Below are 16471 nucleotides of genomic sequence, written 5' to 3'. Positions count from 1 at the left end.
AAAGTTATTACAAAACTACAATATTACTATTAAATACACAGACACTCTCAGACTACTTTTCTTGGATATTTTTATTACTTTGCAGGAGTATAAGCCTACTTATTTGCCAGGCGAAGCAAAGCATTGTGCATTTCTGCAATTATGAATAAATGTGTTAAGGCAAAGAATAGCAAAAAAAAAATAAAAACAAACAATACAATAAAAAACAATTCACTCAATATTCAAAGACAAACTGAAAGGTAACTGAAGAAGTAAATGTGACCTATAAACCAAAATGCTTTATTCAGTGGTCTCTCAAGTAATCCCTATTTCCAGCTTTGTTAAAATTAATATGATACATAAGTGTATTTTTACAGTAATTACAAGGACGAACATACTTCCATCAAATGGTGTGATTTAAGTCCAGTGAATTGTTCAAGTTTTTCAGAAAACTGCTTATTGATTTCATTCAAGGGATAAATTTAAGGCTTTATAAAGGCTCATTTTAGAAACCACCAGAAATAACATTAATAGAGGATGGCTATCCTTAATTCTTAAAAATATCATCTGTTATGTATATATATATATATATTTATATAAATACAAATTGGTAAAAAATAAAGACTTTTCTGGCACACTTTGTTCCAACCAAAATCCGTTTTTTAGTGCTGTTTCGTCTCAGCTGCTTGCTTTGGCTTCATAGAACAAGTTAATCCGAGGTGTAAATTCTTCCCTTTAGTCAACAGGAGTTATGGTGGTTAAGGCAATCGAAGACCTCATTGGGAATGTTTCATAGGAAAGAGTCATCAGAAGCTGGGGCGTAAGAGAAGCCCACAAAGGCGTCGTCGGCCTCCATTACACTGGCGTTGACTATGGAATGGTCTTGAGACCAGCAGATGGAGTTGGGGACCATCTCATCTGTGAACTCAGGATCGAAGTTTGAGATGTCACAGAAAGAGCTCTGTAGAAACATTGGGGGGAAAAGGAATAAAAACATATTAGCGTCCATGGAGAAAATACAAAACAAACTGCATGTGTGTATTCATAAAAGGGACTTAATTTGATGGCAAAATACAACAATACAGTTACAACTTGATTTTACAGAGCGCTTTAAAATAGGATAAAACCATTAAGAATCAAATATATGTTAATAAAAAGCTCTTTAAAATGAAGAAACTTTAAAAAAAAAGTTAACTAAGTATCAACAAACAAGAATTAAGAGAAAACTCCAAAACATTACATGACATTACGTCTAAAAAATGCATTTTATGAGGTAGCTTAAAAGACGGTACTTGATTAGGCAACCTCCACTGTTAATTAGAAACACCTGTGCAATCAAACCCGACAGGCCCTTTTCACAGCGGGGTAAACACAGGTGTAAGTGATAAAACTAATTATGCTCCCATTAACCAGCATGCACAAGAAAAGGTCGTCAAATATTTACCACATTCGGCGTAAATGGGGGAGGAATCTTCTTCTGTTCGAGGTCATCCCAGTTTATGGAGGAGAAGAAGCTGTGTTCTTTGATCTCATTCTGAAAATGTAGAGTAAATAAAAACTTAAACATCATTTTGTATTTATAGAGAGTAAACAGTTGAGTAAAAGTCATCCAGCAATGATGTGATGTACACAGATCGGCCACCAGGAGGAGCCCAGGCATGGTCAATTCTGTTGGACATGTATAGCGTCTGTATGTGGACAGTGCAAACTGACTCACAAAGTCATCCCTAGACCCCAGTCTGTGTGTGCCGTCTTTCTCCAGCAGGCCCTGGAGGATGGACCAGGCTGTGCCGGACGCACCGGTACGCATCACCAACGGCTTGTGGAGGATGTTGTCATACATTTCATGCGTGTCCCTGCTGTAGAACGGCGGCTAGGATACGAAGAGACAAGTAGAGGTATGTAAGTGAGTGTGAGATGCTTTGACATTTAGCACGTTGTCAAATTTGCTGCAGTTTACCAGCACATTAAAACTAAACAGCATCTGCAAAAGTAGTCAAGACTGCATACCAAAGAATACAAATATTAATAGTCACTGTTAATTGTGTGGTATACTGCAAAGAAAATAAATACGTGCAATGCATTAGGGATATCGGAGAAAAGAGGGCTCTAATTAAAAACTCACCAGGCCGAAGAGCATTTCGTACAGCACTGAACCCAGACACCACCAGTCCACTGTGTTATCATATGGCTGCTTCCTCAGGACTTCTGGAGCTAAGTACTGGTCAAGAGAAGAACACAAACATAATACTATAACACTGACATTTTGCTTCTGGCTTAAACTGCACCAACCAAATATATATATTATATTAATGTATATTTTGCTCATAAAAGCCCATTTTCCTCTCTGGAAAAGGTGACTCACATCCCTACACAGACAGCAGTTATAGCCTCAAGAAGGAATACACTCATACTTAAATCATTAACCACACTTTATACCAAAAAAGTCTGTTAATGATTATGACTTTTTGACACTGAAGGTGAGACTTCTCCAGGAATGCCCTGATGCAATACTGGTAGTATTTAGGCATGTAAACATCCAAATCGATGCTGCCATACCTCAGGTGTTCCACAAAACGTAGTGGTGGTGTCTGTCAGGGAAATGCCTTCCTTGCACAATCCAAAGTCCGTCAAAATGATGTGTCCCTTTAAAGAGAGGACACAGGGACGTTTTTAGACAACATGTGCCACACAAGCAGCTCATTATCCCCGGGGACTGAGGATTCTATTGTTGCCCAGGAATGTTGGCTGCCGTGCCGCTCAGTCAGTCCCATTCACCGTTCCCTCACTTTCTCAATAAGGCCGGGCAGGAAAATCATTAGTAAGACCTAATCCAATCACACGCATTCTGTTCAGCGGGGCCTGGAAGTGACACTGTTGTTCAACCGGTGGTACAAATATGACTGGAGAAGAATGAAATTTGTGCTGTAAGGTCTTATGTAATAAATCTGCAGCCTCTGTTTAGGCACTGTAGTTCATCCAGGTAAATTCAGTGTAATTACCGCTAGTGTTGGAAAGTCTTTCATATCTGCCTACATCCCTAATGAACTCTGAGAGCAGCCACCGGCTCACCTCTGCCTAGTAGCCTCTGAACAGCACAAGTGAGCCCAATCTGAACACTTAATCAGTGCTCCTATAAGTAGGAGTGGAGGAGGAAGAACATTTCTCTGTTGCCCTGCTACCCGCCAGACATGAACCCCTTCAGCAAGTGCATCTTTTAAAGTAAGTTGTTCTTCTAATGCCATGCCTTTGTTCACTTTATGACTAGATTCATAACTTTAGCTGGGATATGTTTGTGTTCAAGTATTATTTGACTTTGCCTGATAATATTAAGAAAATTAGTAAATGCAGGTGCAATGCAGTTTATGTCATGCATCTCCCTATGATTGTGTATTTGATGCAGCCACGTCACTTAATGATGTTTAAGGGGAAATGCAACTGAAATAAAGTATGTTTTTTGGTGGAATTTCCTGGATCTCTCTCTCCCTAATTTGGGTTACTTCATGTCCAGTACTTAAATGTCCAGAGTCTCCAGCCCTCGCCACTTTGGTCACCTGAACAGCTAGAGTGATTATGTATCAATTGCAAAGCAGTGTGTTTGGTTAATACTCACTTCGTGGTCAAGGAGGATGTTTTCTGGTTTCAAGTCTCTGGAGAAAATTAACAAATGGATGAATTTCAGTAAATGAGAGACAGGAACATACTGTAAATCCAAATTACCCCATTGCAACCCTATATCCCTGAGAAATTTCTTTCTCTTAAAAGAAATTTAAGAGGAAAAAATAAGGGACTTTTGAAAGAATATTACTGCATGAGGCCCAATGTCTAATTTAGTAAATATGTGTATAAATTGCAAATTAAATATTATCACATTTTCTAGACCGGAGTTATGTTTAGTAGATCTGATTAACTGACATCTTTTAGTTTGATCCTTTACCCTTGTACTGATTCGTTTAAGCTGACCAGCCAATCGGAGTGATTTCTTTCACCGATGAGCTCCGCCGTCCATTCAACATGAAAAAACTCAGACACGGGCAGACTAGAGTCGACGGTGCGGGACACACTGCAAAAAACTCGGCCAACAGACGCTCACTGACGGCCCCAAACTGGCCGACTGTCGGCTTGGTGTGTCAGGGCCTTAAGCGCATGTAATAAACTAAGCATGTATTCACGGAAATAAACGCTCAGCGTACCTGTAAACAATGTTGAGAGAATGCAAGTATCCCAGTGCGCTGGCCATTTCAGCAATGTAGAATTTTGCTCTGGGCTCTGGAAAGGTCCGCTCTTTTTGAAGATGGAAGAAAAGCTGAAATGAAAATGTTCTGTTAGATTATTGGAAAGTATTACATGGCAGCTGTATTGTAGGACCATTAAACCACCATGAGTGCAAAAATTCTAATAATTAACCATGATGTGACAAAGCTGCAAAAAATTCTTCTAATGTATGCAGTGCCTCTGCCAGCCCTTTATCTGGTTACGTATAAAAATACCTTTTTAATCTCACCACAGTTAACTTTGACTGGAAAGTGTAATCTGATTTAATTCCCATGTTACTGGTCTTTTGTACACAACTTATTAAGAAGGGCAAGAGTCAGACTTTGTGGGATACAGATTGCAGTTAGTCACTCTGACAGTCAGTCACACGTGGCAGCTTTAAAAAGGCTGATCACACTTGAAGGGGAAGTCGCACACTGTGTGTTCCCTATCAGTTATGTCGTGATCTCTAATGGGACTTTCACACATGGAGGCGTTAACTAGCGACAGTGCTGCTCTGAGGAATTTCATTAAAGCTATTTAATACATAATTTTCCTGTCTTACTACCATTCTCAGCTTTTCTTGAACTCGTGACTCATCTCTGCGTGAGCGCATTATTCACAAAACTGAAACGACTCACTTCTCCTCCATTGACGAAGTCCAAGACGAAGTATAACTTGTCTGTGGTCTGGAAGGAGTAATGAAGCCCGACCAGGAAAGGATGTTGCACGTTCTTCAGCAGCACGTTGCGCTCTGCCATGATGTGTTTTTGCTGATTGGAAGGAGTGATTTAGCATAAGAATTATAATTCACATATTGCGTGCCTGAGATATGGATAGTCAGGGTCGTAGTTGATGGTTAAGTTACCTCTTTTCTGTTGAGAATGACCTTTTTCTGTAAAACCTTGACTGCATAATACTTTTCATCGTGTTTTCGTTTGGCAAGGAAAACCTGCATCACAAGGAAGAGAGATCAACGGTGTAAACCAGAATAATTCCAGACCTGATTCTCACTTCCTGCATGGAAAGGCCAACAGTAGCAGAACTAAAACTTGTTCCTACGTCAATAGAGAAATACAACAGAAACATTTTTAAACATAACTAATGTAACTCAAGTATGACAAAATACATCAGTCAACATAATTCTATAAAGTAAATTTTTAAAACTGCTTTCTATGTAATGAAACTATTATTATTGAAGACAATACTTTATCTAAACAGATCAATAAATTGGGTTTGTACCCGTGAGAATTCAACAGGATGAACAGAAACTCAACTGTACTTTCCAATATTGTGTTGTTCACATACCTTCCCAAAACTCCCCTTTCCTATGACTTTTAAAAAGTCAAAGTCTGTGGGCTTGGCACTGAAACAAAAAGTACAGCACATTAATATCAGTGTATGTAAAAATGTACTGTATGTGATTACACAATTGCAAGGTTAACAAAATATAAGATCAAATGAAACTTAATTAATCCCGAGGGATTGTTGTGCAGCAGTTGCAGTACAAAGTAGGAAAGAGTGCAAATATAACATTTCAAATATCAATAGGTTGCAAATCCCAAATATACACAACGTCGTAAAATATATGCAGGTTGAACATACTGTGGATTTCCAGAGGGTCCCAGGTTAATGTTTCTGGAGGTAGAGTTGGTCTGTAAACAGCAGAGAAAACATTATCTAGATTAGTCGTCAAACTGAGACGCACTCAACACTGACTCACAGCCAAGAACAGTTCATGGATCTGAGGATTCTTCAATCCTTTCTCTGTGCAACAATAGCGAAATAAGGGAAATTTGTTTGCTATCTGTATTTATTTTGAGCCTAGATCAAGGTTATACTAGTTTAGAGGTTTAGTTTACTTTTCAATTTTAATTTAGTTTTAGGTAGTTTCCAGAGTGTGTTTGCTAGTTTTAGTTTCAGTTTTTCAGAAAGGTTTAGTTTTTATATATTTAGTTTGTTTCCGTTAGAGACAGGTATAATGTCTCAAAAGTATGTAACTACATATACAGTAGATACAAAATACGTGGTTTGTGAACTTTGAATGGCCAAAATGTTAATGTTTAATCTTTGCGCTAGGACTTCTTGAATGTCAAGTCCTGCAATTTCTGTAGTTCAGGGTCACAAGAGTTGATGGAAATTCATGCTGTCTCTGTTTTTGGTAGTGATACATTATAGATAAAAAACTCCCCAGGCAATATCATTTCAGTTTAGTTTTTGTTTCTCTTAAAGGATATCGTTTTTTTATCAGGGGTGGAAGTAGGTTGAAGTTCTTGCTGGTACTACTAGGCTATCCCAACCTTCATCGCTTGATATTGTTCTCTTCCCACCCCCTGCTTCATGCATTCCTGAACACATGATTCAATGCCTGCATGGTGTAGAAAGAAATTAGAAACTAGTAACATCATGTATAACAAATTATTCATTTAAATGGTGAAAGTGCTGCAGAATAATTTGTAAATGTTGACAAAACTTTTTTCAAGTTTTGAGTTGTTGTTCCGACTCAAGGGGGCATTCACGTGAATTTTACCAGTTGGGAACTCGTATTTCCGATTGTTCCGACACACCCTGAACGCAGCACAAATGCCCTGTCTCACAGTGTTAATGAAAGTGAAACAGCTTACTAAAAATAGTTTACTACAAATATTTGTAATGCTTATTTTCGTTTTCATTTCAGTTTTAGTTTACTGTAATAACCCTGGTCTACTGTAAATAGACTATCAGAGGTGGCAGACCTAAATACTCCACTATATCTAGACAATCCAACACATCAACTGAAAAGATGTAGTCAGCAGGAAAACCCACATATACACAAAGAAATACAGATATTGATCCATGACAATTGGTTGCTCGGTTATTTACTTTGTCATCTTCGTCCTCAGAGGCGTCGGAAAAGTTTTGCATTTTGTCCATCAGTAGAAAGGTCCTCACGTCTGGCCTGTAAAGTTAAAGAGGGACCAAACAGTGAAATAACAGTAATAGAGAAACGTACAACAGCAAGTAAAGCAAGACAAAGCAGAACATTCTTCATCTTCATCATGCCAAGTGTGAAGCTAAACAAATTTGATCCCATTAGATTTTTGGATGCAGATCATTGAAGCCATTCATCGTGATAAAGTCAGCAATGTAGTGAGACACTTACTGGTTGCAAAGCTGAGGATGTGAGACAATTCGCTTGATGAACTCGTGCAACCCGGTTCTTCTCTGCTTGATGAATTCTATTGGGAAGATGCATACAGTATATGTGTTTAAAAAAATACAATCAAACAACATGGATCAAGCAAAAAATGATGCACATGTCAAACATCAGCCTATAGTGTGTGTGTGTGGACACTTACCAGGTTCAAAATTGTCCCCAAATATCCTCTTGGCAGGAATTTTCAAGTTCATAGATGGAAACTGTTTCCTTAACTGCATTAAAAGATAAGAGAGCAACAGAGGAAATGATGCAAGGGCTGGGAAACATCTGTGGTCACAAGTATATAATTATTCTCAACGTCAATGTGAACAGCATGTCACAGGAGCCAGTAAATCAAAGACTAAGTAAATCAAAGACTCATTAAATGAATTATGGTAATGTGCCAGGTATGGTTGGTGTAAAATCACTCACTGTGTTGTAGAGTTTATCGAACTCTGCATAACGCCTGAAGACAAACCATTCCTGTTGTCCAACATTGACTATCACTTTGTAAACCTGAAAGAAGGGGGAAAAGAGAGTCCATGTCAACACAAGGAGGGGTATCACATGCTAATATGGTCAATTCATATGATTTAATGCTACAGAAACAACATTTATAGACTTACCAAACACTGAAATTACCTTTTTTAGAATAATTTTTACTGTATATTGAGCAATAAACAGAATTTTTGTACGCACTGTGTAACGCTTTTTCTTGTCCCTCTGCTCGTTGTGGCAGGGTATGCTGACATTGGGGAGACCGGGTTGCTCCTCCATCTTAGCGGCCGCCGGCATTCAAAGGTGCAAGGTCGTGATGTAATGTGTCCTCCTCGGGATAAGACTTCAAGTATACAACTGGCCCACTCCCATCATGGGTCACCGCTGCAGAGGAGAAAAGAGAACAGAACACTCTGTTTTTCAGGAAGTGAAACTGGCGTTCTTCTTCTGCTCTTTACACATTTCAGTCTATGTTGTTTATGCCTGATATGATACATGTTTATCCCAGAGTAGCAGTAGTTTTTTACATATTCATTTGATACTTTGGAAGGTATTTCTTAGACGTTTGAGCTATAACACGGTGCTGTTGATTGTTGATCATGGATACGAGCTGCTAACAAGTCTTAAGCCATTATATATGCTCGTCCATCAATCTACCGCCTTGTTTTCTTGCTGGTGCTTGTCTGTGGTGCAATAGATCACTTGGCCACCAGTTGCTGCTAAGAATAAACCACTTTTTTTCTTTTTCTTTGGGTGGACAGATTTAAAGCCACTGCAAAAAAATCAACAATGTGACTTGCAAAAAGGTATGTTTGTGCCTTTTTAAAAGCATTGCTGGTTGAAAGCCTCATCTTGAGGTCCCTGTGTTTTCTTGGAGAGTGAAGATTGTAGCAACAGGAGGGTCAGTGAGCTGCAACATGACAGCAGGCGGGCCCCCTCCCTCTGAGCGACCAGTTAACTCACTCCTTCCTCTGAGCATGAACATCCCATCCTCCCTCTCATCTGATTATTCATTGTGACAAAAACAAACACTTATTATGCATAAATACATACTGGTTAATGACTCTCAACTTCCGATCTCCCTCACATAACAAATTACAAGTCTATCTGTGCAGACTTTGCCACATGCATTCATCTCACACATACCCTCTTTAGCATGTCAACGCAATACAAGCCCACACACACACTAGCTCTCTTACACATGCTGGGTCTGTGACATTCTCCCTTGTTCCGGTCAGTAGAAAGGTATTTTTAAATAACCTGCCAGGGGTCTTTGAAGCTGGAGTTACACAATAGGTTAAGAGTAAGACCCCCTGGAGTTGTTCTTTCCCGACGTTTAAAGAGAGAAATAAAGCTCATTGCTGAAGTGTAATAGACTCCTTCCCCTGACAACAGTAGTAACAAAAGGTCAAGACCTCATTTTCCTGAAGGTGAAGAGGGGGGTGAAGTTCATTACTAATGCAACGAGTCTAATAAGGGAATTATTATCAATTGGAATAGATGTTATTCTGATAAACTATTGTGTAGGGTAAATACTAAACACAGTGTGATCTGAATAAATTACACACAGAGGCGTATCTCTTTTCCTTCACCATGAGTTATGTAACCGTGTCTGCTTGTTTTACAACAAAACTCTTTGTCTGCCGCTCTGACTTGTCCATTGTGTTTTGTCAGTGAGGTCAGCCTAGTTTGTTCAGTAGTTTTTTTTTCTCTTTCTAACCGCAACCGTTGATGACTCTCACTGTTGTTTGTTCACAACATACGGAAAACCTCCTCTGGGTTAACGTTCTCCTTCTGCGTATTGATCCTGAACGCATCCTGAAGGGATATGTCATTCTGCTCACGTTGGGGTGAGGGTACAGCAAAGGAGCGTCCCTCTTTAAAATGCATGTGTGCGATCAGAGGGACCTTCATGCCCTCTCCATCACTGGCCTCTTTTTTCTCTTTTGTTCCCTTTTAACTTTCTCTCAGTTTCATTTTCGCCCACATTCATTAGGATAAACCACAAAGAGACCAATAACATTAACATTTCCTCTATCACATGTCTTTTACTTTTATGCTAAAATTGTTAAAACTATAGGCTGTAAGTAACCATTAGTTTCTTTGGAGTAGTCTGCTGATTATTTTCTCAATTAAATTGATAAATTGTTTAGTCTATGAAATGAAAAGAAAGCCCATCAGAATTTCTCTGAGCCCAAGGTCACATCTTAAAATGTCTTGTTTTGTCCAACCCAAAGATAGTCATTTGAAAATGCCATAAAAAGAAATAAAACCTGACCTGAAAATGTTTAATGAAAAGGTGAAACACTGGCTGAAACTAAACCAAAACCAAACCTGCGATCACTGATTATTGATAGGGAACATACTAAATGTATTGTAATGTATGATGTGCTATGCTGTATTTTTTATTTTTATTTTTTCTTAAAAGCCTAACCAGGGACAAGGTCTGCAAATTAGCTATGGCTAGAAGTCCGATATACGTTGCATCAGTTGCACTTTAATTAAGTGTAACAATGCCTATGTATTGTCCCTGTCAAATAAACTAATAAATAAAAAAATAAAACAAAGATACACAGAAAATCCTCACATTTGAGAAGCTAAAAGCAGAAACGTTTTTCGACATTATACTTGAAAAATGACTTGGAACGATAAATTGATTCTCAGAATTAGGGGTGTCACGATATTTGGAAAAATTAATTACTGATATCATGTTAATACACAAGATAATATTGTGTAAATTATCGAGTGCCTCTTAAATCATTTCTGTTTCTTTCCGTTCTTACTTTGTGTCCCTACCCTGATGCACCACACACAAATGAGTTTAATTAATTTGCCAAAAAAAGAGACAAAATGCAAAATAAACAAAGTTAAAGATAAATTTGACTGGTAGCATTATTATTATTTGTTTTTAGAATTTTCTGTAGATATTGGAATAATATTGTTATCGTGAATTATTTTGCCACAATTGTGTATTGAAAATCTGATATTGTGACAGCTCTAATCAAAATTGAAAATAGTAAATTCTCTGTCAATTGACTAATCGATCAAGTAATAGTTTAAGCACTTGTTAAAACTGGATCTTCACCAGCGACATGCAGATGACAAATTTTGGCTGTAACTACCAGGTTTGTCTCCTCCACGAGCCACTCCAGGGGGAAACAGTCAGATCTGTTTGTGTATTTAAAACCTGGCTATTAAACGCAGCTTGTGCAACTGTGGCTGGTGCACAAAAGACCGGTTGGCCATTTCCCTGAGCTGTTGCACATCTGTGTTTTCATGGTTAACTGACACTCTACGTCAGTGGGTAGGACCCGCTTTTTAACATTCCTGAAATATTTCTGTTCAAGGGAGAATCAACCTATAACTTCCTAGTACAACTTACACTTTCAGCTGACACTGCTACTCCTTCATAAGGAATGCTGCAGCTCACCACACCCACAAACACACATTGTTATAAGTTTGTTATAAGGATTAAAAACAAAGCTTGGAAAGGCATAATGACTATGAAAAGGAACAAGATTAATGTTAAGCACATTCCCTAGCTGCAGTTTAAGCCAAGCATGCCCCGCATTCACGCTACAACATGAATTAACTTGTGCTGACAGGCAGAAATACACCGGACTACTACACAGGATCAAAAATAGCATTCTTCCTGCTTAGCTCAAACACACATCCTTGCCTGTGGATATCCTATGAGGATGTTGAACATATTTTTTTCTGTGTGTGTGTGTGTGTGTGTGTGTGTGGCTGTGCATCATGCGTGAGTCGTGACAAGCAATTTTAGCACAAGTCACCCTACAATGTTAAATCACATGTGAAAGCTCAATCGGGCATGAATCCTCTGATAAACAAAGAAACACAGAACCTTGCAAGATGCAAGGTTGGTGGACAGATAAACACACAAAGACCTGAAATAGGAGGACAACCTATTTCAGAGGAGCTGTCACTTAAAACCTTTATTATGACTGGGAACTTTTAACTTTAAATAAATACATATAAAAGGTGTATAGATTCACTTAAAATGTTTAAATGTTGACAATACACCTAAATAGTTTGGACACATGTAAACCTGTTACGTGAGAGATAAAATTGAATAACGTAAACATTATTCTAGTTAAGACGTATCTCATTATAATGCAGCAGACAGATCTCTGATTGAGGAAGTGCAGCTGCAGAACGTGTGAGGGGCTTGAACTCGGTCAACCCCGGTGCGTGCAACCGGCCTCAGCATCTGGAGAAATTCCTAACCTGACCTGTCTGTCCAGACAGCTCACAGTCTGCAAATTGTGGCGCTGACTTTCTTTTAGAAACAGATCTGAATCAGCTTGAACACTGACAAAATCCGAGATCGATGAATGTTAGATCCTCTAGCCGGGCAAGTCTGGGCAACTACTCTGCAAATCAGGTCTACGAGCGAGATTTGAAGTAACGTTGGTTGGTGTTTTTAAACTCCCACACCACAGATGTAGAGCTCTCAAATAGTAAAATCTTGCCATCTTTCATAAAGCTTGTCTTGTTATAGAAAACATGTTCTTCATAGCCACCTGTTACATCAAGGAACTAGTTGTGAACTTCCAAAAAGGAAGCAGGTTTCCACATAACAGAGTTGGAATGTTGTCATCGGAGAACAGAGGAAAAAGGATTATCAAGAAACACGTCTTTCTTGTCACTACAAACTTGAGTTTTATATAATAGCATCACAGGAGGAACAGTATTGGAAATTAACTTTTTTGTCCACCTGCCGCTGTGGCTAGTGGATTAAAAAATCTACCAGCCACTCAATAGATTACCATTGTTTTTTTGGCTGGGGAGTGAAGCAAATCTAGCAGCCACTTGCATATTTTGGTTGTCATTTCCAACCATGAGGAGGAATAACATTAATGTTAGAAACTGTTTCATCATCTGCCCCAGGCTCACCTGGTGCTGTTCAGAGTCAACTAGGCACAGGTGAGCTCAATTAGCACATAATCAAGACTCCTACAACTAGGAGGGTTAAGAGGAAGAACATATCTCTGGTGCTTCCCCTTCTACCAGCCAAACATGATCCTCTGCCTTCATCCTAGTGTACCTAAAGTGAGTTATTTTAATGCCATGTGTTCCTTTGTTCACCTTATAACCAATTATTGTCTAAATATTATGACTTAATGATTTAATAATTAATATATGCATGTGCAATGCTGTTCTTCTTACATGCATCTCCCTCTTTTTTTGTGCTTACTGCAGACACTTCATGTTTTAAACGGGATGCTCATCTAAAAGTCCTTTTCTGGTGAAATTTACTGGCTCACTGTCCCTTATTCAATTCAATTCAATTCAATTCAATTCAATTTGCTTTATTGGCATGACTGTCAGGTGAACAATATTGCCAAAGCATCAATTCAATAATAAATACAATTTAAAAAAAAAAAAGAACAAAATAAAAACAAAAACATATATGTACATGTACATATATATATATATATATATATATATATATATATATATAAATATAATTCATTAAGCAAATTACAATATAGAGATATTTAAAAAAACATGCATTTAAATGGAAGAAAACAATGAAGTAATTAATGTTTGTTGTGTCAATAAAACTAACAAACAAAACAAATAATAATAATAAATTGGACTTATATAGCACCTTTCAGAAACCCAAGGACGCTTTGCAAAGGGGGCACACAAAATCCTACTAATAAATAACACAGAGGATAAACTATAACTATGTAATTAAAAGAGTGATGTGTAGGAAGAGTCAGCTGAGATCATAGGCCTTGATGAATAAATAAATGAAATAAAGAACAATTAATAATATATTGCAATATCAAAGGATAAATGTAAAAAAAAAAAACCATGAAGGAGAGGTAAATAAAAGGCAGAGTGTGAGTTACATCTATTATGTGTTATTCTCTAGTCTAAAGTCATTTTGACAGCCTTATGACGTCTGACACATGACTTCTACAGTCAGAGAACAATTACACGGTGGGAGTATAACATGTCATTAAGAAGACAAGGCCTCGCCTAGTTGTGTGTTTTATTTTGTGGCAGAGCCTTTTGGTAAGCTAAAAACACCTGAGGCTATGTGTGTACTTAACACAGGTACAACTTTTTGTTTTAAGAAAGAATATCTCGGCCAGATCACGTGTATTACAGGAAAAGAAAAGGCATACCTTCTTCTCCTCCAGCCAGCAGAGGAGAGGAGAACAAAATGAGCCTGAGGAGAGGAGGAGGAGGGAGGAGCTGGACAACCATACACACACTAATAAAATACCGACACGCAGCACACACACTGAAATGAAAAGGTTTGACATGCTCTAACAAGCTCCCATATGTCATTAAAACTGTAAACAACACAGCAAAAAGCTCATAGTGTTCTCGTGGTTGCTAGGCTACGCAGCTAGATTAACTTTGTTTATACTAATCTGTTTCGGTTGTTTGGTGTTGTCTAAGAGCAGAAAAAGTTAAAGTTGTGTAATAGCTAATCACTTTACTATTACCTCCAACGTTTTATATTGTTATTAGAGCTTCGTACAGTTTGCTACGTTAGTAAAACTAGAACAATGTAATGTATAAATGGACATCACGTACCTTTACAGTATTGTTGATGCGGTGTTACATCTATTTCCGTTGGTCCGGTGAGATTTGTTTCTACAGCATTCAAACTGTCAATACAGCGAACATTTTCCCACTTTTAGTTCCGGATAAAATCCACCTTTTAAAAATGAATGTGTATTTTCTTGCTGTCCATAAAGCGTCTTGTCAAGTAAAGTGAGAGAGAAGCAGGAAACATCAGTCTTTTCCTGGACCGTAGAAAGTTCCAATGAGATTTGTCACGGGACTCCACAACTGTAACCAACCACTAATCAGGCCGGACAGAATACACCAGTGCACTTCCGGTACTGCATTTCAAAATAATAGATTCAAGATGTTTTATTGGCATTATGTAGTACAACGAAATTAGATTGTTACAATCCCATAGGTGCTAAATAAGATACTACAATAAAAAAAAGAGAGGTGCAATAAAGATGTAAAAAAAATATATTACAATATAAAAATATAATATTTATATTGATGAGATGAAAGTACAATCGTGTGAAATGCTTTTTGCTGGGAAGCTCCATTAAAAATAATAAGTAAGCCTAGCTGGTAATCCATAATCCATTTCCTTCTGCTCTGTGCAAGATGGTTGCAGGATGTTTACCTAAGTAGTAAGTTAAACACAAATGAAGTCTTAACAAATTGAATTAGTTTAATTTTTTTGTATGTAGTATTTGTATAAGGAAGGCTAAAAAAAATACAAGTTATTTGAAAAAGGCTTTGCTATTTCCTGCATATTACATTTAATGTAATTATTTGTTTTGAATTAACAGAATCAGAATTTTTGTTTTTATTTTTTAGAATCGTAGTAAGTCATTTCCGGTCTTGTTGTGGTTAGCTTAACACAGTCACTTTAAGACTCAGGAATGACAACATTGGGAAGTCAAACAGTTAAACAGTGCCACCTACAGGTATAAAGACAAGACAACATGCCTAATATAAAAACAAAAAAATCGTCCATATCCTAATTTTACCGCCAGAAAAATAAATGAATATATATTTAGAACTAGGAATGATAAATATACCTAATATTGCAAGAATTATGATACAGTGATCATACAATATTAATTAATAAAGAATGAATTACAAGTGACAAGTTTGAGATAATTGCCTATCTTATAATTATGAGGTACTTCATCATTTTGACAAACCGAAAATAACAAATATGGTTTGAACTTATTGGGCTGAGATAGTCTATAAGTCTGTTTAGTATTATTAGTGGTCAAAATCCATACAGACGCATTGCACCACTTATCCATAATGTCCTGAGTCGACCTGCTTGGAGCTGATAGTGCGAGACGAATAATAACCATAGACTGTGTAGAAAATAACCAGATATGTTATGATGAATTAAAAGGAGTAATGCAACATATGAACAATATGTAACATATGAATAAAACACATTTCTCGTGGTACATATTGTAATTTTGGCTTTATGTGCATGAAACCAAAAAAACAGTGCAGATGCCAAAGGTTTGTCCACAAGGTGTCAGCAAAACACAGTTTAAAGGAGCTGCTGAGTGTAATGTGGATATGCAAGAGTTGCCTGTCAAAGCGAAAGGAAATATTGTGTTATCTTTATCAGAGTTTTGAATGCTGTGTATATTGTCTATATAACATTGGTATAAATCTCAACTCCTAATACCTGGATCTTCTCAAACATGATGCAATTATGTGAATCAACATAATAATTTCTATCCCTTACAAGGAACCATAATTATGTCAATTATAAAGATCTTATGAAGCAACAGCATAAGGTGGCATAATCAATGCACACTACACAGTGCACTCCCACTTAGATGTGCACCATCTGGTAAAAATAAGTGTTAATTCCATGTTTAGAGAGCTGATTCTATGAATATGTGTTGTTGAAGATAAGATAAGATATTCCTTTATTAGTCCCGCAGTGGGGAAATTTGCAGTGTACAGCAGCAAAGGGGATAGTGCAAAAAACAAGATGCATCAGCTAACACA

At 37.5% G+C, this 16471-nt stretch overlaps 1 protein-coding gene across 1 annotated transcript; it reads right to left on the bottom strand.

Moving 5' to 3' along the window:
- Positions 1–53: 53 nt before the first annotated feature.
- Positions 54–14742, bottom strand: sgk3 (serum/glucocorticoid regulated kinase family member 3). The gene is made up of 17 exons (XM_037756839.1): positions 14489–14742; positions 8111–8293; positions 7844–7927; positions 7572–7644; positions 7376–7451; positions 7096–7171; positions 5839–5888; positions 5542–5599; positions 5102–5185; positions 4875–5006; positions 4173–4285; positions 3593–3629; positions 2539–2625; positions 2105–2200; positions 1697–1852; positions 1424–1513; positions 54–940 (listed from the first exon to the last, which is right to left on the bottom strand). Exons 2-17 carry the CDS (start codon positions 8204–8206, stop codon positions 770–772), a joined length of 1479 nt encoding a protein of 492 aa, XP_037612767.1. The 5' UTR covers positions 8207–8293; positions 14489–14742; the 3' UTR covers positions 54–769.
- Positions 14743–16471: the final 1729 nt, after the last annotated feature.

This window comes from Sebastes umbrosus, chromosome 21 (assembly GCF_015220745.1).
Source record: "Sebastes umbrosus isolate fSebUmb1 chromosome 21, fSebUmb1.pri, whole genome shotgun sequence".
Lineage (NCBI taxonomy): Eukaryota > Metazoa > Chordata > Actinopteri > Perciformes > Sebastidae > Sebastes > Sebastes umbrosus.
Note: the sequence above shows the minus strand (reverse complement) of the source record. Positions and strands in the feature narration are given on the sequence as shown.

Bases quoted from the DNA above. Each gene is read 5' to 3' on its own strand.
- sgk3 (XM_037756839.1), bottom strand. From the start codon at position 8,206: ATGCCGGCGGCCGCTAAGATGGAGGAGCAACCCGGTCTCCCCAATGTC. The intron at 5,007-5,101 runs GTAACTTAACCA...CCTTCCAATCAG, and splicing joins TCATTCTCAACAGAAAAGAG to CAAAAACACATCATGGCAGA. The intron at 1,853-2,104 runs GTGAGTTTTTAA...TTCGTATCCTAG, and splicing joins ACGAAATGCTCTTCGGCCTG to CCGCCGTTCTACAGCAGGGA.